The 24,462-nt window shown below is 50.0% G+C and overlaps 2 protein-coding genes across 2 annotated transcripts in view; both read left to right on the plus strand.

Moving 5' to 3' along the window:
- RABGAP1 (RAB GTPase activating protein 1) overlaps window positions 1-24,462 on the plus strand; it is a 68,861-nt gene that overhangs the window by 24,355 nt on the left and 20,044 nt on the right. The window contains 2 exon segments of the mRNA XM_083375231.1: window positions 20,209-20,322; window positions 21,336-21,410. Coding sequence (XP_083231357.1) covers window positions 20,209-20,322; window positions 21,336-21,410 — 189 coding nt within the window.
- On the plus strand, window positions 2,493-3,799 carry GPR21 (G protein-coupled receptor 21; the record flags this gene model as incomplete). The annotated part of the gene is made up of 1 exon (XM_083375180.1): window positions 2,493-3,799. One exon carries the CDS (start codon window positions 2,493-2,495, stop codon window positions 3,582-3,584), a length of 1,092 nt encoding a protein of 363 aa, XP_083231306.1. The 3' UTR covers window positions 3,585-3,799.

Here is a 24,462-nt window from a genome sequence, read left to right on the forward strand (position 1 = left end):
CCTCCTTCCTTCCTTCCTTCCTTCCTTCCTTCCTTCCTTCCTTCCTTCCTTCCTTCCTTCCTTCCTTCCTAACATCCATCCATCTATCCAAGAATCCATTAATTAACTGGACTAAGTTTGAACTCTAGTCTGATCAACCCTGCAGAGCAGCCTCCTTCCTTCCTTCCTTCCTTCCTTCCTTCCTTCCTTCCTTCCTTCCTTCCTTCCTTCCTTCCTCCCTCCCTCCCTCCCTCCCTCCCTCCCTCCCTCCCTCCCTTCTTTCCTCCCTTCCTTCCTAAATGCACGCCCATTTATTGGCACCCAGCTCAGGGGAGCGGATCTCGGCGGCACTAATAAATAGCAAGCCAGAAATAGGCCCCATGAGCTCCACACGTGTCTCCTCCACGGCCGGACTAAACAGGAGAACGAGAAGGAATCCATTTTCGGAGGAGATGCTTTCTCTGCAGCTCCGGAGACGAGCTTCCTTGAACCGTGGCTCTGAAACCCCACTTAAATAAGGTTTTAAGTCAAGCTTTTGAGCAATTGCCTCGACTTGATCCGAGCCGGCGGCTTGGAAAACCCCAGCACAGCATCCGGTTTGAAGAAGGAGGAGGAGGAGGAGGAGGAGGAGGAGGTCCTTGAGGATTTCTTGACAGGGGGGCAGCGGGGGGGGGTAAAAGCTGCAGAAACGAGGGCTCCCTCCCCATCCTTCGGATCCGAGCTTCCGAGGCCTGAGAGGGGGGGCGAAAGAAAGCCAGTTTCTATGGTAACCGAGAGGAGCAAGATGAAGGGGAGATGCTCAGATGGAGCCCTCCCTTCAAGGGCTCCGGAATCTCACCTGGGCGGCTTCAAAAGCCCGTGGTCCAGCCAGCCCCCTCCTCCCCTCCTCAGCTGCCCCTTAAACCGAGATCCTGCTCGAATCCTGAGATTTATAGCCGCCTGGCTGGCTGCCTATTCAAAGCGCCGCTCTTTCCTCCTCCCGCGCAGGGGGAGACTGTTCCTTCCAAAGGCGTGTCGGGCAAAAATACGTAAAAAGAGGACGAGAGAGACTCTTGGGGCTGGAAGGCATTCGAAAAGGTGGCCGAAGGGGTGCAATCCTGGTTTAATCCAGAGCAGGGTTAGGGGTACTTCTGCTTTTACTTCCCCGAAGCCACTTTGGGATTATAGGCGCCGGTCACCCGGGGCCCCCCTTCCGGATTTCCGTCTGTCACACTCCGGGGGTGGGGTGGGTGGGTTGCCTACAGGGGTCATTTTGGGGGGATCTGGGTCACAAGGACTAGCGCCTTGTCTGTTTTGCTGACGGCCTTCGGGGAAGGGAGCGCCACCTTTGCCCGCGTCTTTGGAGTTGTGGGGGCAAAGAGGGTCAGCTCTGTGGGGTTCCTCTCTGACGGAGTCGTGGAGAGGGAGGGGGGGCCCCCTCCGAGCATCCCTCCCAAGGGGCTGATACGTAGGGGGCTTGGGCACCCCTCCCCTGCCCCTTGGCCGTTTTCACCTGGTGGACCAGGCTGCTTTCTCGGGCTGTTGGGAGGTTTCTGCCTCTGTAGCTCCCGCCGGTCTGGATGGAGCTGAGGGGCAGGGGTGGGTTCAGCCTATGCTTGCCCCCTCCCCATGCCGAGAGAAACTTTTCTGCAGGGCGGTGGGCTTGGCAGTGCAGAGGAGGAGGAGGAGGAGGAGAGCAAGCAAGCGCGCAGGCGGAGCCGGGCACACGCAGGCGCGCGCCCACCGACTCTGCAGAGCTGGGTGGAGAGAGAAGCAGCCCAGGGCTGTGTTGCCTGCTTGCCTGCCTGCCTCCTCTTCTGGATCTGGAGTGGGCAGCTGCCTGCCTGTGCCGGGCGGGCACCCCAGGCAGGCACACACCGTCTCCCGGCTGGCTGCGAGAGCTCGCCTTTGTCCTCCTCCGAGCAGCAGCAGCAGCAGAGGCGGGCGGCAGGTAGGCGGAGAAGGAGGAGGAGGAGGGGGCCAGTCTCCGAAGCATCCCTCCTCCAGATCCTGGGAAGCTGGTGGGCAGCTGGCCCCCTCTCCTCTCCTCCCCCCCCTCTCTCCTGCAGTGCTGGGGGCAGGGAGGCCGCCTGGTGCATCCGGGGAGGAAGGGAGGGGTTCTTTCTTCCCCCCTCGGCTTCCAGGAGGAACCGCCCCCACGTGGCTCCACTGGCCTTCCTCTCCTCTCCTCCCCTCCCTGCCCCCAGCCCCCTCCTCCTCCTCCTCTTCCAGCCGGAGAGCAGCACAGCAGCCGCCGCGCACCTCTGCTCCCCCCCAGCGGCAGCCAGCCGCCTGCTGCCAGCCAGCCCAGCTGGAGGAGGGGGCGGTGGCTGCTGGCGGCAGCAGCAGCAGCGAGCCAAGAGGGAGCATTGCGGACAATGCCCGGGCAGGCTGCACACTCCTCCTTGCCTTCTCCCAAGGAGGAGCGGCAGCAACAGCAGCCGCGCGGGCAAGAGCTGCCGCAATGACAGCCGGTGCAGCAGCCGGGCAGCGGCGGCCGCCGGCGTGAAGGGGCCGGTGGGCGCCTTTGCAAGATGAACGCCTCCCTGGATGGCGGCAGCCCCGGGAATGGGAGCGGCGGGGAGGGCGGAGAGAGCGGCGGGAGGCCCTTCTGCCTGCTGGCGGCCGGCTACCCGGACAGCCTGGACATCTGCCTGCTGGAGGCCATCATCATCGTGTTCCTCACCGTCCTCATCATCTCGGGCAACCTGGTGGTCATCTTCGTCTTCCACTGCGCGCCGCTGCTGAACCACCACACCACCAGCTACTTCATCCAGACCATGGCCTACGCCGACCTGCTGGTGGGGGTGAGTTGCCTGGTGCCCTCCCTCTCCCTGCTCCACCACCCGGTGGCCTTCCTGCCCGAGGCGCTGGTCTGCAAGGTCTTTGGCTACGTGGTCTCGGTGCTGAAGAGCGTCTCCATGACCTCGCTGGCCTGCATCAGCCTGGACCGCTACATCGCCATCACCAAGCCCCTGACCTACAGCACGCTGGTCACCCCTTGCCGCCTGCGGGCCTGCATCCTGCTGCTCTGGCTCTACTCGGGCGCCGTCTTCCTGCCCGCCTTCTTCGAGTGGGGCAAGCCCGGCTACCACGGGGACATCTTCCGCTGGTGCGCCGACTTTTGGGACACCCGGGCCGTCTTCACCCTCTTCATCGTGGTCATGCTGTACGCGCCGGCCGCCTTGGTGGTTTGCTTCACCTACTTCAGCATCTTCCGGATCTGCCAGCAACACACGCGAGAGATCAACGAGCGGCGGGTGCGCTTCAGCTCCCAGGAAGGGGAGGCGGCCGAGGGCCAGCCGTGCCCGGACAAGCGCTACGCCATGGTCCTCCTGCGCATCACCAGCGTCTTCTACGTCCTTTGGCTCCCGTACATCATCTACTTCCTCCTGGAGAGCTCTTCCGTCTACCACAGCCGCCTGGCCGCCTTCCTGACCACCTGGCTGGCCATCAGCAATAGCTTCTGCAACTGTGTCATCTACAGCTTGTCCAACAGTGTCTTTCAGAAAGGGTTGAAGCACCTCTCGGGCGCCCTTTGCACCCCTTGCGCCAGGCACCGGGCAGCCAAGGACTCTTCCGCCGCCTCGCGCACCAAAAGACCCTCCAACGGCTGTCACGCCTGACCGGGGTGGGGGTGATGGGGTGGTCTGCCCCGAACTCAAGACATCCAGACGTGCAAAAAGAATGGGAGAGGGAAGGAGAGACCCACGTCCCCTTCTCTCGCCGGGAACGCTGCTGTTTCCCAAGGATTTCGGGAGGATTTCCACCAGCACCGGGATGCCCGCTGGGTTTCCAGGTTTTCGCCTCCGGGGAAGTGGGAAGCAGGAAACGTCCACTTTGACCCTGGGGTGGGGAGTGTGGGGAGGGAGGGAGGGAAGGGGGGGGTTTTCTTCCCTGGAATGACTAATGGATGCTCTCCAGTGCCGGCAAAAAAAAAAAAAACCGACCCTCCACGCATTTCCTTGCCTCTTGGCCCTGATTTTTCGGAGATCTATGCTCTTTGTGCAGGAGTGTGTACCTGGTTTAATAGTGTATTCTTTGATTTGTTTGTGCATATGCCAAAGTATGTTTCGAAATCTTATGGGTCCAACTAATGATTGTTCCTCTCCGCCCCGTCCCACTCCATTTCCCCCCCCCTCTCACCACGCCTGTAGCCCGTAATGTAAACACTTGAACCCCTGGATCCCAGTGTGCCTGAACCAGCGGTCCCCCCCCCCCCCACTTTTTCTCTCTTAGGCTTTTTATAACTGTGGATATTCCTCCTCTCCGGATCCCCTTTTGCCCCCCCCCACCCCCTCCTCCTCCTCCCCACTGTCTCACCAGGTTGTTCATTTGTGATTGAAAAGTACCCGTATTTGCATTTTACTTTAAAAGAAAGAGGAAGAAAGAAAGAAAGAAAAAGAAAGAAAGAAAGAAAAGAAAGAAAGAAAGAAAGAAAGAAAGAAGAAGAAAGAAAGAAAGAAAGAAAGAAAGAAAGAAAGAAAGAAAGAAACTTAATGTCTATGTAGTAAAAAAAAAAGAATGACTTTGGAGCAGACCAAATTAGCAAATGAATAAAGTGTTTCCCTCCCCCCTCTCTCCTCCCCCTGGTTTATTTTCTTTTTTTTAAATAAGTCAGCGGAGAAAGGAAAATATTTATTTTGCCCATTTCTTGTTTTTCGATTTTTTAGCTCAACCGCTTGGGATGGTTTGGAAACGAGGCGGCTAGCTTTGTTTTTGGGGGGGGTTTGAGGAAGTTTCTTGAAACAAATTTCTCTTTTTTAATGTGTGTGTGTGTATGTGTATGTGTATATATATATGTGTGTGTGTGTGTGTATATGTATATGTATATATGTATACAATCTGATATATAATCAGCCCAGGTTCGAATCTCAGATAAAGGGTATGACTAACTGATGAGAACATAAAGAGTTCGAAATGATCATCTTAGCCTCCCAAATTCTTTATTAGCAATTTGAATAATTTGCACAAATAATGAGCTATCATAAGTTGACTATATCCTGTGGATAAGCCCTGAGTCGGGCCAAAACAGGAATGAAAGAGTTAATTAGCAAGGTCCATTCAAAAAGCCTTGACAAATACTTAAACATATATGTATATATATATATGTGTGTGCGTGAGTGTGTATATACATGTGTGTATATACACACATATATACAGACATTCATGTATATATATGTATATGTGTGGTAGGATGGAGGGTTTGTTGTCACTGTGTGTTGGGGGAGAGAGCACGGGGGGGAGGCTCAGTTAATCTCAATGTACACATGTACTTTGACAATAAAGGTTTATTTATTTATTTATTTATGTGTGCGTATGTGTGTATGTGTGTGTGATGTGTATATATATATATATATATATATATATATATATATATATATATATATATATATATATATATATCAAAAAAATAAAGGGAACACAAGATAAGACATCCTACTATTAAATACAGTACATTGTGTTGTTTAAGTGTTCGCTTTATTTTTTTGAGCAGTGTATACACACACACTCACACACACACACACACAAAATAATAATTGGATAATACGATAGGAAAAGAAAGAACTTTGGGAAAGCCAAGTTAGGAGATTGCTTATGTCGGGATCCCGATGGGAAGTTTGAAATCTGATGGCAAGTGCTTCAGGGGACTCTAAATTTCGATAATGGGGAAGGGCAAAGGGGTGTGTGTTTTGTGTGTGCTTGTGTGTCCCTTAAACTGTCCGTTGTAAGAAAGCAGCCAGGTGTTCAGCCGGATCCACATTCTAGTAGGACGCGTCCCAGGCACTGCCTGCATTGGGGTGGTAATATATATATATATGTTTTTGTATTCAGACCACATTGCTGGGGTTAATCAACCAAGCCGTATCTGCAAAACAGCCGCTTTGGAGGGCGAGAGAAACTGGTTGAATTCTGGAAAAAAAAGGACAGGCTGCGTCTGGCTGAGAGTTGCCAGACGCTAAGAAAAGTTCACGGAGGGGAAAGCAAAAAAAAAAAAAAAGCTATCCGCTTTTGCAGGTCCGTAAGGTTGGAGGGAACTGCCAGGAGTAGGGGCAGTCTACCTTGGACTACCAATTGCTGCAAAGGAATGGGTTCTCACGCCCTGAGGGTGGCTTTTTTCTGCCTGCCCATTGTTGGAAACAGGATACGGTGCCAAACAGGAATTTTCCTTTAAACAAGTCTTCCTTTTTCCCCCCTCCCCCTGCCCCCCCCTTTTCTTTTTAACCTGCCATTTTGCAGGCCAGTCCTGGGAATTTCAGAACCCTGCTTGCTAGCAAACTTAGTCTCAATCAACTCTTTCTCCGTTGCTCCCCCCCCACCCCCCCAATCTGTGGACCAGCAGCTGAGATCTCTCCCTAGGTCTTTTTTGCAACCTAATCCTGGGTGCAAAAAAGGATGGATATTTTAATTACCGGCTATCCCGAGCTTTAGATCACAAGGCGGCGGAGAAGCTGGTCCATATTTTGTCATCGCTTGACGAACGAGCACTTAAGCAGCATCACCAAGAAAGGGGATTTTTATTTTTTTTTTTGTTTTGTTTTCCTCCCCGGAGAAAGAAATTTTACACAGCTGCGAAGAGCTGGCAAAACTACGTCCCGGCCAGGTTCACCACACACACACACCCCGACTTTATTTTTTATTTATTTATTTATTTTATTACATTCATATACCGCCCTTTCCCGAAGGACTCAGGGCGGTTTACAGGGTGACTAAAAGCAAAAATACCAAAGTTAAAAACAAATGAAAAAATTATATTCGTCCCTGCGTAAGTAAAACCCCAGTTAAAATTAAAGTTAAAACTAAAATTAAATTGTTGTTAGTTGCAAAGTCGTGTCCGACCCATCGCGACTCCATGGACAATGTTCCTCCAGGCTTTCCTGTCCTCTACCATCTTCTGGAGTCCATTTAAGCTCACGCCTCCTGCTTCAGTGACTCCATCCAGCCACCTCATTCTCTGTCGTCCCTTTCTTCTCTTGCCCTCAACCTTTCCCAGCATGAGGCTCTTCTCCAGTGAGTCCTTCCTTCTCATTAGGTGGCCAAAGTATTTTGAGTTTCAACTTCAGGATCTGGCCTTCTAAAGAGCAGTCAGGGTTGATCTCCTCTAGGACTGACCGGTTTGATCGCCTTGCAGTCCAAGGGACTCGCAGGAGTCTTCTCCAGCACCAGAGTTCAAAGGCTTCAATTCTTTGGCGCTCAGCCTTTCTTACGGTCCAGCTTTCACAGCCATACATTGCAACTGGGAAGACTGGGAAGACTTAGATGGAGCTAAAACAACGGCGCTGAGAAAGGCATGGTTTTTTTGTCCCGCTGTCGGGAACCCTCTTCGGCCGCGGCATCGGACATTTTTAACCTTGTCTGTCTGGATCTTGCCCTGTTAGGGGGACATTTCGTATTGCAATTTTTTTTTTTAACCTGGATTTTAGGACTTAGCACGATCCAGGTCTGTGCTGTATCCGACTCTGGATCTGGAGGCTTCGTAATGACCCTTTCACTCTCCTGGCGGTCCCGGGGAGCAGAGTAGAGACAGAAGGGGGGGGGGTGTGTGTCCAAAAATCTCTCCCCGCTCCTGCAGGGTTAGAATCAGCACCGGCTGATGTTTTTGGCTGGCGACCTGCATTAGCACGGGGGAGCCTCGACTTAACGACCGTTCGCTGAGCGACTGTTCAAAGTTACGACGGCAGCGAAAAATGGGACTTACGAGCGCTTTTCCCCACTTAACCACCTTTGCAGCAGCAGCAGCCCCCCCCAGGGTCACGTGATCAGCCGCCGGACAACCGGTTCCTCTTTTACGACCGTTGCTGTGTCCCAAGATCCACGCGGTCCCCTTTCGTCGCCTTCTGGAAGGCCAAATCAATGGCGAAGCCGGATTCGCTTAACAACCTTCTCAAACTGCAGCGATTGACTTAACAAGGGAGGCAAGAAAAGTGGTTAAAAGTGGGGGCAAACGTCCCTTAACACCTGCGTCGCAACCACAGAAACTTTAGGGCTGAATTTTGCGGCCCTAAGTCCAGAGCTATTTCTTTATTACTTATCAGATTCAGAGATCAACCATCTCACTCACGGAGTTGAGCGCAAAGAAATAAAAAAAATACCCAGCGCTCCAGTTTTGGGTTGGGGGGGCCAGGAAGATAGCCCAGCGTCCGGCTTTAAGGGGTGACCATCTCGTACGCAGTGATCTCCCCTCGTGAGAGGGAAAACCAGAGCTTCTAGGGGAGAGGCCGAAACACCCCTCGGAGCTGGACAGGTTGCGAGCAGGGGCACGAAACGCACAGCAGCTTCGGACTTAATCCAGAGCAAAAGCAGAGAAAATAACAGGATTGGGGGGGGGGGGCGCTGGTTGTGGTCCGCATCGGGAGAGGCGAGAATCAGACCAAAGGGCTGGATCCATCAAGAACAGCCTCAGAAAACTGTCTCTGAAAATGTATTGTGTGGGTTGTTGTTTTTTTTTTTTTTTTGCTTTTGCATTTGTGGTGGGGAGAAGTTAACGGGCCTTGCTGCATAATTTAAAGCCAGCAGTATTTAGTTGTGTAAAAGAACAAACAACGCAGTTCCGGATGCGCTGTTTTATACCTGTCACGACAGCTGGAGTGTCCAGCCTTTGATATATATATATATATATCTGTAAGTTTATTTAATTGTAGGGAAAATAAACAAGCAGTGCTGCTCTTCTGAATAGGTAGGGAAACGAGAAGCAATTTCAACAATCCATCATCTTGATTTTTTTACTCCTGGAGAGAAATCTCTTTACAGTTTGTGTCGCTAACCAACCCAAGGGCCAAAGCAGTAGGAACCAGGGCTTTTTTTTCTCATCGAACGCTCAGAACGGAGTTCCGGCACCTTTTTTTGGATGGAGCCTTGTAGGGTAGGCAAGGCGGTTTGTATGACGTGTGTGAGTTCCGGCACCTTTTTCTTTTACAAAAAAAGCACTGGTAGGAATAAACCTAATCTTTGTCTTTACGACCTAGGGACTTTTACCCGCGGATTCTTGGACAATAATGGTGTGTCATTCATTTTTGCTGGCTTTCAGGGTCCAGCTAGTCGGACTTGGGAGGTTTCAGTGTAAAAAAAACAAAAGTATTTGCTTTATTCCCACCCCAGCTCCTGGCTCCCTGGAGGCTTCTCTTGAATGCCACCCCATTCTTACTGGCAGGAAAAGTTCTGACGCTTTGTCCCCAAAAGAACTTGTGTGTTTTGCTTGGCAGGGACATCTGGCGTGCGAAATGCGTCCAAGGCTCTTTGGTCCTTCCTCTGATAGCCTGGGGGGGATGCCTCCCCGGGACGTCGTGCTTCACTCTTGAGTCTCCAGCTTTTGGGTTGGGTCACACACCAAAAAAGGGTGTTTACCAATAAAGGAGAATATTTGTAGCTCAGGATGGAGATTGGTGCTGCCTGAGCTTGGTGGCTTTCTTGCAGACCTTTCCTTACCTAACCAGGTAACATCATCAGTGGGAAGAGGAGGAGGAGAAGGACAATGGGGTCCTTGGTGCTCTGTGAGCTTGGTGGCTTTCTTGCAGACATTTCATGACCCAACTAGGGAACATCATCAGTTGTAGAAGGGGGTGAGGTTTTCAGAGAGGAAGAGGAAGAGGAAGAAGAGGAGGAGGAGGACGTCGACAACTGTGGGGTCCCTGGTGCTCTCTGAGCTTGGTGGTTTTCTTGCAGACGTTTCTTGACCCAACTAGGTAACATCATCAGTGGGAGGAGGAAGAGGAGGAGGAGGAGGATTGTGGGGTTCCTGGTGCTCTCTGAGCTTGCTGGTTTTCTTGCAGACATTTCATGACCCAACTAGGTAACATCATCAGTGGGAGGAGGAAGATGAGGAGGAGGAGGAGGATTGTGGGGTCCTTGGTGCTCTCTGAGCTTGCTGGTTTTCTTGCAGACATTTCATGACCCAACTAGGTAACATCATCAGTGGGAGGAGGAAGATGATGAGGATTGTGGGGTCCTTGGTGCTGCCTGAGCTTGGCGGCTTTCTTGCAGACATTTCATGACCCAACTAGGTAACATCAGTGGGAGGAGGAAGATGATGATGAGGATTGTGGGGTCCTTGGTGCTCTCTGAGCTTCGTGGTTTTCTTGCAGATATTTCTTGACCCAACTAGGTAACATCATCAGTGGGAGAAGGAGGAGGAGGATCGTGGGGTCCCTGATGCTCTCTGAGCTTGGTGGCTTTCTTGCAGACGTTTCATGACCCAACTAGGTAACATCATCAATGGGAGGAGGAAGACGAGGAGGAGGATTGTGGGGTCCTTGGTGCTCTCTGAGCTTGGTGGCTTTCTTGCAGACATTTCATGACCCAACTAGGTAACATCATCAATGGGAGGAGGAAGATGATGAGGAGGAGGATTGTGGGGTCCTTGGTGCTCTCTGAGCTTGGTGGCTTTCTTGCAGACATTTCATGACCCAACTAGGTAACATCATCAGTGAGAGGAGGAGGAGGAGGAGGATTGTGGGGTCCTTGGTATTTTCTGAGCTTGGCGGGTTGTTGTTTTTTCCCAGACTTCTCATTACCCACTGAAGATGTTACCTAGTTTGGTAATGCAACGTTGCAAGAAAGCCACCAAGCTCAAGAGCGCACCAAGGACCCCACAGTCCTCCTCCTCCCACTGATGATGTTACCTGGTTAGGTAATGAAAGGCCTGCAAGAAGACCACCAAGCTCCAGGAGTACCAAGGACCCCACAGTTCTCCTCCTCCTCCTCCTCCTCCTCCTCCTCCTCCTCCTCCTCCTCCTCCTCCTCCTCCTCCCCCCCCCCCTGATGATGTTACCTGGTTAGATAATGAAATATCTGCAAGCTCTGAGAGCACCAAGGACCCCCCAAAGAGGGTTCAGTCCCACGTTCAGCGGGGACAACTTAGAAAAGGGCTCCATAAGTTCTCTTCCTCCCTTCCCATCTTTTTCCCCAACCCCGAGCAGGTTTTCAACGCAGACTTTTCTCTCCTCACCCACGAAAGATCCAAAGATTGTGCACACCCCCTGTGCTTAAGTAAAAAAAAAAAAGGCTTCAGGCCCTGGGGTGAGGGAGGTGGGTGGGTGAGAAGGATGCAGTAGCTTCACTCCCGCGAGAAACGAGCTTTTTCGGAAAGGGCCAGAGCCAAAAATGAGCTGGGCGCTTCCGTTTTTTTAGATCGCGGGCTAAATTCTGTCTTAATTTCCACATTGCCCGCACCTTCTCTTCGGGTGGACGAGGTAGATAATACGGGTGTTTGCGGCCACAATAGCCGGAGAAATTTGTCGCTAAACCCGCTGTTTAGGCCGTCCCATTAAGAAGCCATTCGGGGTGGGTGGGTGGGAGGTCAATGTGTAAATTCCTTTGCGGGTCTAAGTTGCGAAGTGTTGCTGCTTAATTCAAGCAACACGTTGCTGCAGTTGCGGCTCTTTATTCTTCAAATTTCTCTGAACGTCCACGATTCAGCCGAAAACTTTCCGCGCCTAAGCCGGGACGCTCGCGAAGCGCGTTTTCCCCATTCCCCCCCACCCCCTTTTTACGACCTTCCTTTGCCAACGCTTGCCAAGCGAATCGCCGCAGTTGTGAAGCGAGCAACACCGTCGCTCAACGAACCGGGGTTCCCCTCCCTCCCTTGACTTCGCTGGTCAGAAAGTCACAAACGGTGGATGCCACGATCTACCCCCCCCCCCAGGACGTCATAACTATGAATCGGCGTCTGAGTTCGGATCACGGGACCGCCGGCATGCTGCGGCGGCCGTTCAGTGTGAAAAACGGTCTCAAGTCACCTTTTTCCAGCGCGGTGGCCAGTTCGAAGGGCCGCTGAAATAGCGTTTTGTCTATTTTTAGGCTGGCCGTGTTCCTCCGGGACCCTTCCTCTCTCTTTTCTCGGCTTGTACATTTTTGTTTTAATGTCCCCCTTAATGCCCCCTCAAACTGGAACCAGCGCATTTGGGCACGTTCCCCATTGATCTCGCTGACCACCTTTTCCCGCCGATCGCTCCCCGTAAAGAGACACACACACACACACCCATCACACTGGCTTGGTGTGTGTGTGTGTGTGCAGCACACACACCCTTTTTTTCCTTTTTTTTTTTGTCTGCAGCTGCCTTCGGTCTGCCGATGAGGAGGCTGCCGGAGGGCTGTTCGGCCAAGAGCCTCTTTTGAGATTTTTTTTTCTTGTGGGAAATTTGAGTGCTAAAAGGAGCGCAGCTGAAGAGGTTGGCATCACTTGGGGATTGAACTCTTTATTTTTAGAAACGGGGGGTTTATTGCCATATTTGGCCTGAAACAATGGCTTATTGTGACTTTATTGTTTCTCGCCAAGCCGGGCTGGGTCCTTCCCCACCTGTTCTGCCTTTTGTTGGGCGGATCCAGCCGGGCACGGACGGGGCAAAAAGGCTAGCTTTGTTGGCAAGCCTTTTCTTTTGGGGTGACTAATTCCACGTCTTAAGAATAGTCAGTTTCCTGTGTAGGCTTCGCAAGGAGGAGTGGCGCGTTTGGGGGGGATGAGGTCGTGCGATTCCCTACGTATATCCCAGTCGGAAGGGACAAATACGGATTTGACGGACAACGGGTCTCGTATCCTGAAGGAATAACCCTTTAATTATTTTTTTTAAAATTTTAATTCCATTTATATCCCGCCCTTCTCCGAAGACTCAGGGCGGCTTACAAGCTTAGCAGTAGCCTTCATTCTATGTATATTTTATTTTTATTTTATTTTAATTCCATTTATATCCCGCCCTTCTCCGAAGACTCAGGGCGGCTTACAAGCTTAGCAGTAGCCTTCATTCTATGTATATTTTATTTTTATTTTATTTTAATTCCATTTATATCCCGCCCTTCTCCGAAGACTCAGGGCGGCTTACAAGCTTAGCAGTAGCCTTCATTCTATGTATATTTTATTTTTATTTTATTTTAATTCCATTTATATCCCGCCCTTCTCTGAAGACTCCGGGCGGCTTACAAGCTTAGCAGTAGCCTTCATTCTATGTATATTTTATTTTTATTTTATTTTAATTCCATTTATATCCCGCCCTTCTCTGAAGACTCCGGGCGGCTTACAAGCTTAGCAGTAGCCTTCATTCTATGTATATTTTTATTTTTATTTTATTTTAATTCCATTTATATCCCGCCCTTCTCCGAAGACTCAGGGCGGCTTACATGCTTAGCAGTAGCCTTCATTCTATGTATATTTTATTTTTATTTTATTTTAATTCCATTTATATCCCGCCCTTCTCCGAAGACTCAGGGCGGCTTACATGCTTAGCAGTAGCCTTCATTCTATGTATATTTTTATTTTTATTTTATTTTAATTCCATTTACCGGTATATCCCGCCCTTCTCCGAAGACTCAGGGCGGCTTACAAGCTTAGCAGTAGCCTTCATTCTATGTATATTTTATTTTTATTTTATTTTAATTCCATTTATATCCCGCCCTTCTCCGAAGACTCAGGGCGGCTTACAAGCTTAGCAGTAGCCTTCATTCTATGTATATTTTATTTTTATTTTATTTTAATTCCATTTATATCCCGCCCTTCTCCGAAGACTCAGGGCGGCTTACAAGCTTAGCAGTAGCCTTCATTCTATGTATATTTTATTTTTATTTTATTTTAATTCCATTTATATCCCGCCCTTCTCCGAAGACTCAGGGCGGCTTACAAGCTTAGCAGTAGCCTTCATTCTATGTATATTTTATTTTTATTTTATTTTAATTCCATTTATATCCCGCCCTTCTCTGAAGACTCAGGGCGGCTTACAAGCTTAGCAGTAGCCTTCATTCTATGTATATTTTATTTTTATTTTATTTTAATTCCATTTATATCCCGCCCTTCTCCGAAGACTCAGGGCGGCTTACAAGCTTAGCAGTAGCCTTCATTCTATGTATATTTTATTTTTATTTTATTTTAATTCCATTTATATCCCGCCCTTCTCCGAAGACTCAGGGCGGCTTACAAGCTTAGCAGTAGCCTTCATTCTATGTATATTTTATTTTTATTTTATTTTAATTCCATTTATATCCCGCCCTTCTCCGAAGACTCAGGGCGGCTTACAAGCTTAGCAGTAGCCTTCATTCTATGTATATTTTATTTTTATTTTATTTTAATTCCATTTATATCCCGCCCTTCTCCGAAGACTCAGGGCGGCTTACAAGCTTAGCAGTAGCCTTCATTCTATGTATATTTTATTTTTATTTTATTTTAATTCCATTTATATCCCGCCCTTCTCCGAAGACTCAGGGCGGCTTACAAGCTTAGCAGTAGCCTTCATTCTATGTATATTTTTATTTTTATTTTATTTTAATTCCATTTATATCCCGCCCTTCTCCGAAGACTCAGGGCGGCTTACAAGCTTAGCAGTAGCCTTCATTCTATGTATATTTTATTTTTATTTTATTTTAATTCCATTTATATCCCGCCCTTCTCTGAAGACTCAGGGCGGCTTACAAGCTTAGCAGTAGCCTTCATTCTATGTATATTTTATTTTTATTTTATTTTAATTCCATTTATATCCCGCCCTTCTCCGAAGACTCAGGGCGGCTTACAAGCTTAGCAGTAGCCTTCATTCTATGTATATTTTTATTTTTATTTTATTTTAATTCCATTTATATCCCGCCCTTCTCCGAAGACTCCGGGCGGCTTACAAGCTTAGCAGTAGCCTTCATTCTATGTATATTTTTATTTTTATTTTATTTTAATTCCATTTATATCCCGCCCTTCTCCGAAGACTCAGGGCGGCTTACAAGCTTAGCAGTAGCCTTCATTCTATGTATATTTTATTTTTGTTTTATTTTAATTCCATTTATATCCCGCCCTTCTCTGAAGACTCAGGGCGGCTTACAAGCTTAGCAGTAGCCTTCATTCTATGTATATTTTATTTTTATTTTATTTTAATTCCATTTATATCCCGCCCTTCTCCGAAGACTCAGGGTGGCTTACAAGCTTAGCAGTAGCCTTCATTCTATGTATATTTTATTTTTGTTTTATTTTAATTCCATTTATATCCCGCCCTTCTCCGAAGACTCAGGGCGGCTTACAAGCTTAGCAGTAGCCTTCATTCTATGTATATTTTATTTTTGTTTTATTTTAATTCCATTTATATCCCGCCCTTCTCTGAAGACTCAGGGCGGCTTACAAGCTTAGCAGTAGCCTTCATTCTATGTATATTTTATTTTTATTTTATTTTAATTCCATTTATATCCCGCCCTTCTCCGAAGACTCAGGGCGGCTTACAAGCTTAGCAGTAGCCTTCATTCTATGTATATTTTTATTTTTATTTTATTTTAATTCCATTTATATCCCGCCCTTCTCCGAAGACTCAGGGCGGCTTACAAGCTTAGCAGTAGCCTTCATTCTATGTATATTTTTATTTTTATTTTATTTTAATTCCATTTATATCCCGCCCTTCTCCGAAGACTCAGGGCGGCTTACAAGCTTAGCAGTAGCCTTCATTCTATGTATATGCCTGCTTATTAGGGCTTTCACACACACACACACCCAGCGGCATTATTACAAAGTCAGCTTATTGCCCCCAACAATCTGGGTCCTCCTGGGTCCTTTGCCGACCGAATCCTTTTTTGTGCGCACCGGGGGAAAAAAAATAAAACAAAATCACCCCAGACCTTCTGAGACGGTGCGTTAAATCACCCAGGGGAGACTTTTCTTGTTCTTGACGCCCTCCCTGTATTTTGAACTCGGGGCATCTCGTTTCGAAAGGCCCTTTTAAAGCCCACGCTGGGTCGTTCGCCTTTAGTCAGCTGTTCTGCGCAAGCTGTAGCACGAAGCAGAAGCGGAATCGTCAAGAGTTGGAAGGGAGCTTGGAGGTCATCTAGTCCAACCCCCCCTCCTGCCCGGTCAGGAAGACCCCTACCCCCGTTTCGGACAGATGGCGGTCCAGTCTCTTCCCGAAAGTGCGGACCTTGCAGATTGAATGCCGGAAGATGGCTGCTTTTCCAGAAAGCCACCCCTGGAAATTTCGGGGAAGAAGGAGAGGGATGTCCAGCAAAGAGTCCAGATTGGCCAATGTCCAGTCCCTGCTGAAAACCCCTGGCTTTCCTTCCTCTCCCCAGCAGATACCGCTTCGTATTGCTGGCTGCCTCCGTTCTCCCAGCAAGCTCCCACTGCTGCTTTCCTTTCCTTCCCTCTCTTTTCCTGCCTTTTCTGTTTTCCCTCCAGGATTACCCCAAAAGAGTGTTTCTCAGACCTTTCCTTCCCTTCCCTTCCCTTTCCCCTTTCTCCTTCCCCCTTTCTCTCCCTTTCTTTCTTTTCCTTTCCTTTCCTTTCCTTTCCTTTCCTTTCCTTCCCTTCCTCCTCTTTCCCCTTTACCCATTTCCTTCCTTTCCTTCCCTTCCTTTTTTTCCCTTCCTCCTTTCCCCTTTCTCTCCCTTTCTCTCTCTCCCTTTCTTTCCTTCCCTTCCCTTCCCTTCTTCATCCTTCCCTTCAACTTCCCTTCCCTTCCCTTCCTTTCCTTTCCTTTCCTTTCCTTTCCTTTCCTTTCCTTTCCTTTCCTTTCCTTTCCCCTTTCTCCTTCCCCCTTTCTCTCCCTTTCTTTCCTTTCCTTTCCTTCCCTTCCCTTCCCTTTCCCCTTTCTCCTTCCCCCTTTCTCTCCCTTTCTTTCCTTTCCTTTCCTTTCCTTTCCTTTTTTCCCTTCCTCCTTCCCCCTTTCTCTCCCTTTCCTTTCCTTTCCTTTCCTTTCCTTTCCTTTCCTTTCCTTTCCTTTCCTTTTTTCCCTTCCTCCTTTCCCCTTTCTCTCCCTTTCTCTCTCTCCCTTTCTTTCCTTCCCTTCCCTTCCCTTCTTCATCCTTCCCTTCAACTTCCCTTCCCTTCTTCATCCTTCCCTTCAACTTCCCTTCCTTTCCTTTCCTTTCCTTTCCTTTCCTTTCCTTTCCTTTCCTTTCCTTTCCTTTCCTTTCTTTCCCTTCCCTTTCCCATCTATCTACTTCCTTTCCTTTCTCCCTTTCTTTTCTTCTTTTCCTTTTTTTCCTTTCCTTTCCTTTCCTTTCCTTTCCTTTCCTTTCCTTTCCTTTCCTTTCCTTTCCTTTCCTTTCCTTTCTCTATTTCCTTTCCCCTTTCCCCTTTCCTTTCCTTTCCTTCTTTCCTTTCTTCAGCGCCGGAAACCTGAGCTGGTCTCCCAGCCAGCTATAAAAATAGGATTCCTACTCACACAATGGTCGAGCTGCCCTTTTTGTATTCCCGAGTCCCAGCTGGCCTTATTTTTAAAAAAAGAAAAAAAAAAGTTTCTCTTTTCCGGTCACTTTCTCTTGCCACTAAACAGCATGTTCCAGTAGCAAGAACATTTGTGTGTGTGTGTGTGTGTGTGTGTTTGTGTGTGTATTGCATTGATGCCCGGTATTAAAAGGACCGCCAGCCGTCAAAAAAGCCAATCCTGTGCGAGCCGAGTCTTTCAACTCACCTTTCCATCCTGCTCGCCTGTCGCTCAGAAGCTTTCATGCGATGGACGTTGGGGCGTTCTTGCCTGATGCGGTGGGGGGGTGGGCGGTGGGTGGGGGGGCTGGTTCACCGTTGTGGCCTTGCTCTGCAGCCTGGAAGCTGCCCCCCCCCCATGACGGTTCAGAGGTTGATCCTGCAAAAAAAAAAAAAACACAAAAAACCCAGAACGAAACGAAACCCAGTGAAGTTCAGAAAAGATTGAATCACCTCAGGGTGCCTTGTCCGTCCACTGGTGTTGAGGCAGGGACCCCTTTTGAGACACACACACACACACACACACACACACACACACAGAGACACGCTTTGGAGGGGGGATTCTCCCCACCAGGAGCTGAGAAACAGAGTGATGGGTTTTCGTGTCTGTGTGTGTGTGTGTGTGTGTGTGTCTCCAATCGCTTTGGAGGGGGGATTCTCCCCACCAGGAGCTGAGAAACAGAGTGATGGGTTTTCGTGTCTGTGTGTGTGTGTGTGTGTGTGTCTCCAATCGCTTTGGAGGGGGGATTCTCCCCACCAGGAGCTGAGAAACAGAGTGATGGGTTTTCGTCTCTGTGTGTGTGTGTGTGTGTGTGTGTGTGTGTGTGTGTGTGTGTGTGTGTGTCCAATCGCTTTGGAGGGGGGATTCTCCCCACCAGGAGCTGAGAAACAGAGTGATGGGTTTTCGTGTCTCTGTGTGTGTGTGTGTGTGTGTGTGTGTGTGTGTGTGTGTGTGTCCAATCGCTTTGGAGGGGGGATTCTCCCCACCAGGAGCTGAGAAACAGAGTGATGGGTTTTCGTGTCTCTCTGTGTGTGTGTGTGTGTGTGTGTGTGTCCAATCGCTTTGGAGGGGGGATTCTCCCCACCAGGAGCTGAGAAACAGAGTGATGGGTTTTCGTGTCTCTGTGTGTGTGTGTGTGTGTGTGTGTGTGTGTCCAATCGCTTTGGAGGGGGGATTCTCCCCACCAGGAGCTGAGAAACAGAGTGATGGGTTTTCGTGTCTGTGTGTGTGTGTGTGTGTGTGTGTGTGTGTGTGTGTGTGTGTGTCCAATCGCTTTGGAGGGGGGATTCTCCCCACCAGGAGCTGAGAAACAGAGTGATGGGTTTTCGTGTGTGTGTGTGTGTGTGTGTGTGTGTCCAATCCGTCCTCGGTGGCTGAGCAGATCGAGATTGACTCGCTGATTAAGGAAGTTTGGCTGGCAAGTGTGGATCAGTCCTTCAGCGCAAGGCACCCCCTCCTCTCCTGGCCTGGGAATTTTACTCGGTCCCTTCCTTCCCACTCCAGACTCTGATGGTGTACAATTGGGGTGGGGGGTGGGGTGGGGGGCTTCAGAAGCCGGCAAGGCAAAAGATGGCGGTCTTCAAACATGGCTGCCAACCGTGGGAGAAAGACGGTCTCAGAAGGGCTGGTTACCTGCCGGTCGGGCTTGACCCAGCGTGGGTGTCACGAGCTGCTCCTTGCTTCCTTCCAAGGTGGCCTTTCTGAAGTCGGGGGGGGGGGGAGAGAATCAGCCTGTCCCTCCCCCCCCAGCACTGCAAATCAGTGCTTGCAAAACCTCTGGCTAAGCCATATTCCAGGGCAAAAAGTCTGTGGGGAGTGGGAAGGGTGGGTTTTTTTTTCTTTCCTTCGTAACAGACCCCATAGGACAGCAATGGCAACCGTTCTGAGACTTCACCCAACAATCTGGGAGGTCCATTTACCCACCTCAGAAGGATGGATGGAGAGAGAGAGAGAGAGAGAGAGAGAGAGAGAGAGATGATAGATAGATAGATAGAGAGAGAGAGAGAGAGAGATGATAGATAGATAGATAGATGATAGATAGATAGATAAAGATAGATAGATAGAGATAGATGATAGATAGATAGATAGATGATAGATAGATGACAGATAGATGATAGATAGATAGATATATGATAGATAGAGATAGATAGATTATAGATAGATAGATACATACATAGATGATAGATAGATAGATGATAGATAGATAGATAGATGATAGATAGAGATAGATAGATAGATATAGATAGATGATAGAGAGAGGGAGAGAGAGAGAGAGAGAGATATGATAGATAGATAGATGATAGGTAGATGATAGATAGATGATAGATAGATAGATAGATAGATAGATGATAGATAGATGATAGATAGATAGAGATAGATAGATTGATAGAGGATAGATAGATAGATAGATGATAGATAGATGACAGATAGATAGATGATAGATAGATAGATGATAGATATAGATAGAGATAGATAGATAGAGATAGATAGATAGATAGATAGATAGATAGATAGATAGATAGATAGATAGATAGATGTAGACAGAGAGAGCGCGCAATAGCACTGAGACTTATATACTGGAGTATTGCATCCAGTTTGGGTCACCACAGTGTAAAAAAGACGTTGAGACTCTAGAAAGAGTGCAGAGAAGAGCAACTAAGATGATCCAAGGCCTGGGGACTAAAACATACGAAGAACGGCTGCAGGACTGGGGTCTGGCCAGTCTAAAGAAAAGAAGAAATAGGGGAGACAGGATAGCAGTATTCTAGTATTTGAGGGGCTGCCCCAAAGAAGAGGGAGTCAAGCTATTCTCCAAACCGCCTGAAAGCAGGACAAGAAGCAATGGATGGAAACTAACCAAGGAGAGAAGCAACCTAGAACTAAGGAGAAACTTCCCGACAGTTAGAACAACTAACCAGTGGAACCACCTGCCTCCAGAAGTGGTGAATGCTCCAACACTAGAGGTTTTTAAGAAGAGACTGGACAGCCACTTGTCTGAAATGGCACAGGGTTTCCGGCCTGAGCAGGGGGAGGGTTGGACTAGATGACCTCCAAGGTGCCTCCCAACTCTTGTTATTCCTTCTCCCTCTCGGCTTTGCAGGAGTCTCCCCAGGATAGCGCCATCACCCGGGACATCAACCGGACCTTCCCTGCCCACGACTACTTCAAGGACACCGGAGGAGACGGGCAGGACTCGCTGTATAAAATATGCAAGGTGCCCACGCCGCCGTTGCCTTCCTCGGGGGGGTTCCTCTTGGCCGGGATTCAGGAACAGCCCAGCGGGATGAGAGTCGGAGAGGGGCGTGGGGGGAAAGAAAGCGGGAACTGCAGCTGCTGTGCCTCCGCCTGGCGCCTTCCAGGGACCACCGCGGTACCCAGAAAACCCACCCACCCAGCCAGCCAGCCAGCCAGCTTTGAGCCAGGGCTTGTAGGACAGAACTGGAGGTTTCCTTTGGGCCAGAGTGGATCCAGAAAGCAAGCTGTGCCCCCCCCCCAAACACACACCCTTCACCCCCCCACCCCGATAAACTCACAGTCCTTCATTTGCACTATAAGGCGGATCAAATGCCGGAGGTAATTAGCAGGTGAAAAAGCCAGCTGGCTCTTCTTTCGAGAGCTCCCCCCCCTTTGCCCTGTCCTTTGAATTTGGCCTTTCAAAAGCTGCCTCCTCCGCCCTGGGGGGGCGGGGTGGGGGGAATGCTCGGCTTCCTGGCCCCCCTCCGAAGCACCTTGTCACCATTAGCAGAGACGAGCCCTTCCCGGCATCCGCCAATCAAAGGCTTCCCAGCTTTGCTCGGGCTTTGAAGAAAGTGGCAGAGCCGCCTCGGTGGTCCCCAAAGGGCATCGACGGGCGAGAGAGGCTTAAGGGCGCCACGGGCACCCTTCTCCTTCCCTGGCCATGGCTGAAATTCAGACCATCCCAGTTTGGCTCCTGAGAGCCCTTTCTCTTCTTCGACCCGAGCTTGGCCTAGGCCAGAGGTCCCCCAACCTTTGGGGCACCAGGGATTACCGGTTCTGCGGAGAGAGGTTTTTCCGCGGACCGGAGAGTGCGTGGTTTGGTGTGTTGCCTGCATCCCGCGGACTTGTTTTGTGCAAACCGGGTGCTGGCGTGCCGCGGCCCGGTAGCAGTCCACGGACCAGGGGTTAGGGACCCTCTGGCCCAGGGGACACAGCTGGTGGGTTAGGGTTAGGGTTTCATGACAGACTTTCTTGCTTCCCTCACCCCAGGCCTACTCAGTCTACGACGAAGAGATCGGCTACTGCCAAGGGCAGTCGTTCTTGGCCGCGGTGCTGCTCCTACACGTGAGTCTCGCTTAAGCTCTTTAAACTGGGCCATTTCAAGAAGTGGGGAGGGGGGCGGCTGTTGGAATAACCATGATCTCTGTTCCTATACATGAAGCTGGCTAGTACTTTTCTGGCTAGTACTTTTCTACCATGGAAAGTCTTCAGTGAACCATGTGTAAGGAAGTAAACCAAGAAACCTAGTAAACCAAGAAACCTAGGAGAGATGTCATTGGCTACAGCCAGATAAGGGCATAATCACAGTATTCCTCCACACCATTGGCTATTCCATATAAGGCAAATTCTGACGCCTCCTGCAGATGATTGGGCATTAGTGTATTTGAATCTACCATTTACACCAAGTGGAGAGTGCGGGGTCTACCAAGTGCATCCCAAGTTGAGAGTGCGGGGTCACCAGTTGCTGGGAACCTGCTGCTTGTGCAGCCGGCTTGAGAAATTAGCTGCTGGTGAAGCTGGGCAGAGGCTGCTCCTGCCCAGGGTTGGCGCCCATGAAAGAAGGACACAGAGATCTCTCGGGGGAAGGGCTCCGCTGCTCCTGGGATGCACTCTCCACTTGGGATGCACTCTCCACTTGGGATGCACTCTCCACCTGGGATGCACTCTCCACTTGGGATGCACTCTCCACCTGGGATGCACTCTCAACTTGGGATGCACTCTCCACCTGGGATGCACTCTCCACTTGGGATGCACTCTCCACCTGGGATGCACTCTCCACTTGGGATGCACTCTCCACCTGGGATGCACTCTCAACTTGGGATGCACTCTCAACTTGGGATGCACTCTCCACTTGGGATGCACTCTCCACTTGGGATGCACTCTCCACTTGGGATGCACTCTCCACCTGGGATGCACTCTCCACTTGGGATGCACTCTCCACCTGGGATGCACTCTCAACTTGGGATGCACTCTCCACCTGGGATGCACTCTCCACTTGGGATGCACTCTCCACCTGGGATGCACTCTCCACTTGGGATGCACTCTCCACCTGGGATGCACTCTCAACTTGGGATGCACTCTCAACTTGGGATGCACTCTCCACTTGGGATGCACTCTCAACTTGGGATGCACTCTCAACTTGGGATGCACTCTCCACTTGGGATGCACTCTCCACCTGGGATGCACTCTCAACTTGGGATGCACTCTCCACCTGGGATGCACTCTCCACTTGGGATGCACTCTCCACTTGGGATGCACTCTCCACCTGGGATGCACTCTCCACTTGGGATGCACTCTCCACCTGGGATGCACTCTCAACTTGGGATGCACTCTCAACTTGGGATGCACTCTCCACTTGGGATGCACTCTCCACCTGGGATGCACTCTCAACTTGGGATGCACTCTCCACCTGGGATGCACTCTCCACTTGGGATGCACTCTCCACCTGGGATGCACTCTCCACTTGGGATGCACTCTCCACCTGGGATGCACTCTCAACTTGGGATGCACTCTCCACTTGGGATGCACTCTCCACTTGGGATGCACTCTCAACTTGGGATGCACTCTCAACTTGGGATGCACTCTCCACTTGGGATGCACTCTCCACCTGGGATGCACTCTCAACTTGGGATGCACTCTCCACCTGGGATGCACTCTCCACTTGGGATGCACTCTCCACTTGGGATGCACTCTCCACCTGGGATGCACTCTCCACTTGGGATGCACTCTCCACCTGGGATGCACTCTCAACTTGGGATGCACTCTCAACTTGGGATGCACTCTCCACTTGGGATGCACTCTCCACCTGGGATGCACTCTCAACTTGGGATGCACTCTCCACCTGGGATGCACTCTCCACTTGGGATGCACTCTCCACCTGGGATGCACTCTCCACTTGGGATGCACTCTCCACCTGGGATGCACTCTCAACTTGGGATGCACTCTCCACTTGGGATGCACTCTCCACTTGGGATGCACTCTCAACTTGGGATGCACTCTCAACTTGGGATGCACTCTCCACTTGGGATGCACTCTCCACCTGGGATGCACTCTCCACTTGGGATGCACTCTCCACCTGGGATGCACTCTCCACCTGGGATGCACTCTCCACTTGGGATGCACTCTCAACTTGGGATGCACTCTCAACTTGGGATGCACTCTCAACTTGGGATGCACTCTCCACTTGGGATGCACTCTCCACTTGGGATGCACTCTCCACCTGGGATGCACTCTCCACTTGGGATGCACTCTCCACTTGGGATGCACTCTCCACTTGGGATGCACTCTCCACTTGGGATGCACTCTCCACCTGGGATGCACTCTCCACTTGGGATGCACTCTCCACTTGGGATGCACTCTCAACTTGGGATGCACTCTCCACCTGGGATGCACTCTCCACTTGGGATGCACTCTCCACTTGGGATGCACTCTCCACTTGGGATGCACTCTCCACCTGGGATGCACTCTCCACTTGGGATGCACTCTCCACTTGGGATGCACTCTCCACTTGGGATGCACTCTCCACCTGGGATGCACTCTCCACTTGGGATGCACTCTCCACTTGGGATGCACTCTCCACTTGGGATGCACTCTCCACCTGGGATGCACTCTCCACTTGGGATGCACTCTCCACTTGGGATGCACTCTCCACTTGGGATGCACTCTCCACCTGGGATGCACTCTCCACTTGGGATGCACTCTCCACTTGGGATGCACTCTCCACTTGGGATGCACTCTCCACTTGGGATGCACTCTGAACCACGAGGAGCAGTGGACCTTGTTTATTTATAGCAAAAGCAACCAATCATATTTTATTATTGTTCAAATAGACCAATCATGATTACACATGTGTTCTTCTAAACTATCCTGAAAGGACATTGGTGTAAATGGTAGATTCAAATACACTAATGCCCAATCATCTGCAGGAGGCGTCAGAATTTGCCTTATATGGAATAGCCAATGGTGTGAAGGAATTCTGTGATTATGCCCTTATCTGGCTGTAGCCAATGACCTCTCTCCTAGGTTTCTTGGTTTTCTAGGTTTCTTGGTTTACTTCCTTATACATGGTTCACTGAAGACTTTCCATGGTAGAAAAGTACTAGCCAGAAAAGGGGCT

The sequence above is a fragment of the Vipera ursinii genome (genome assembly GCF_947247035.1).
Source record: "Vipera ursinii genome assembly, chromosome: 16".
In the NCBI taxonomy this organism is placed as follows: domain Eukaryota; kingdom Metazoa; phylum Chordata; class Lepidosauria; order Squamata; family Viperidae; genus Vipera; species Vipera ursinii.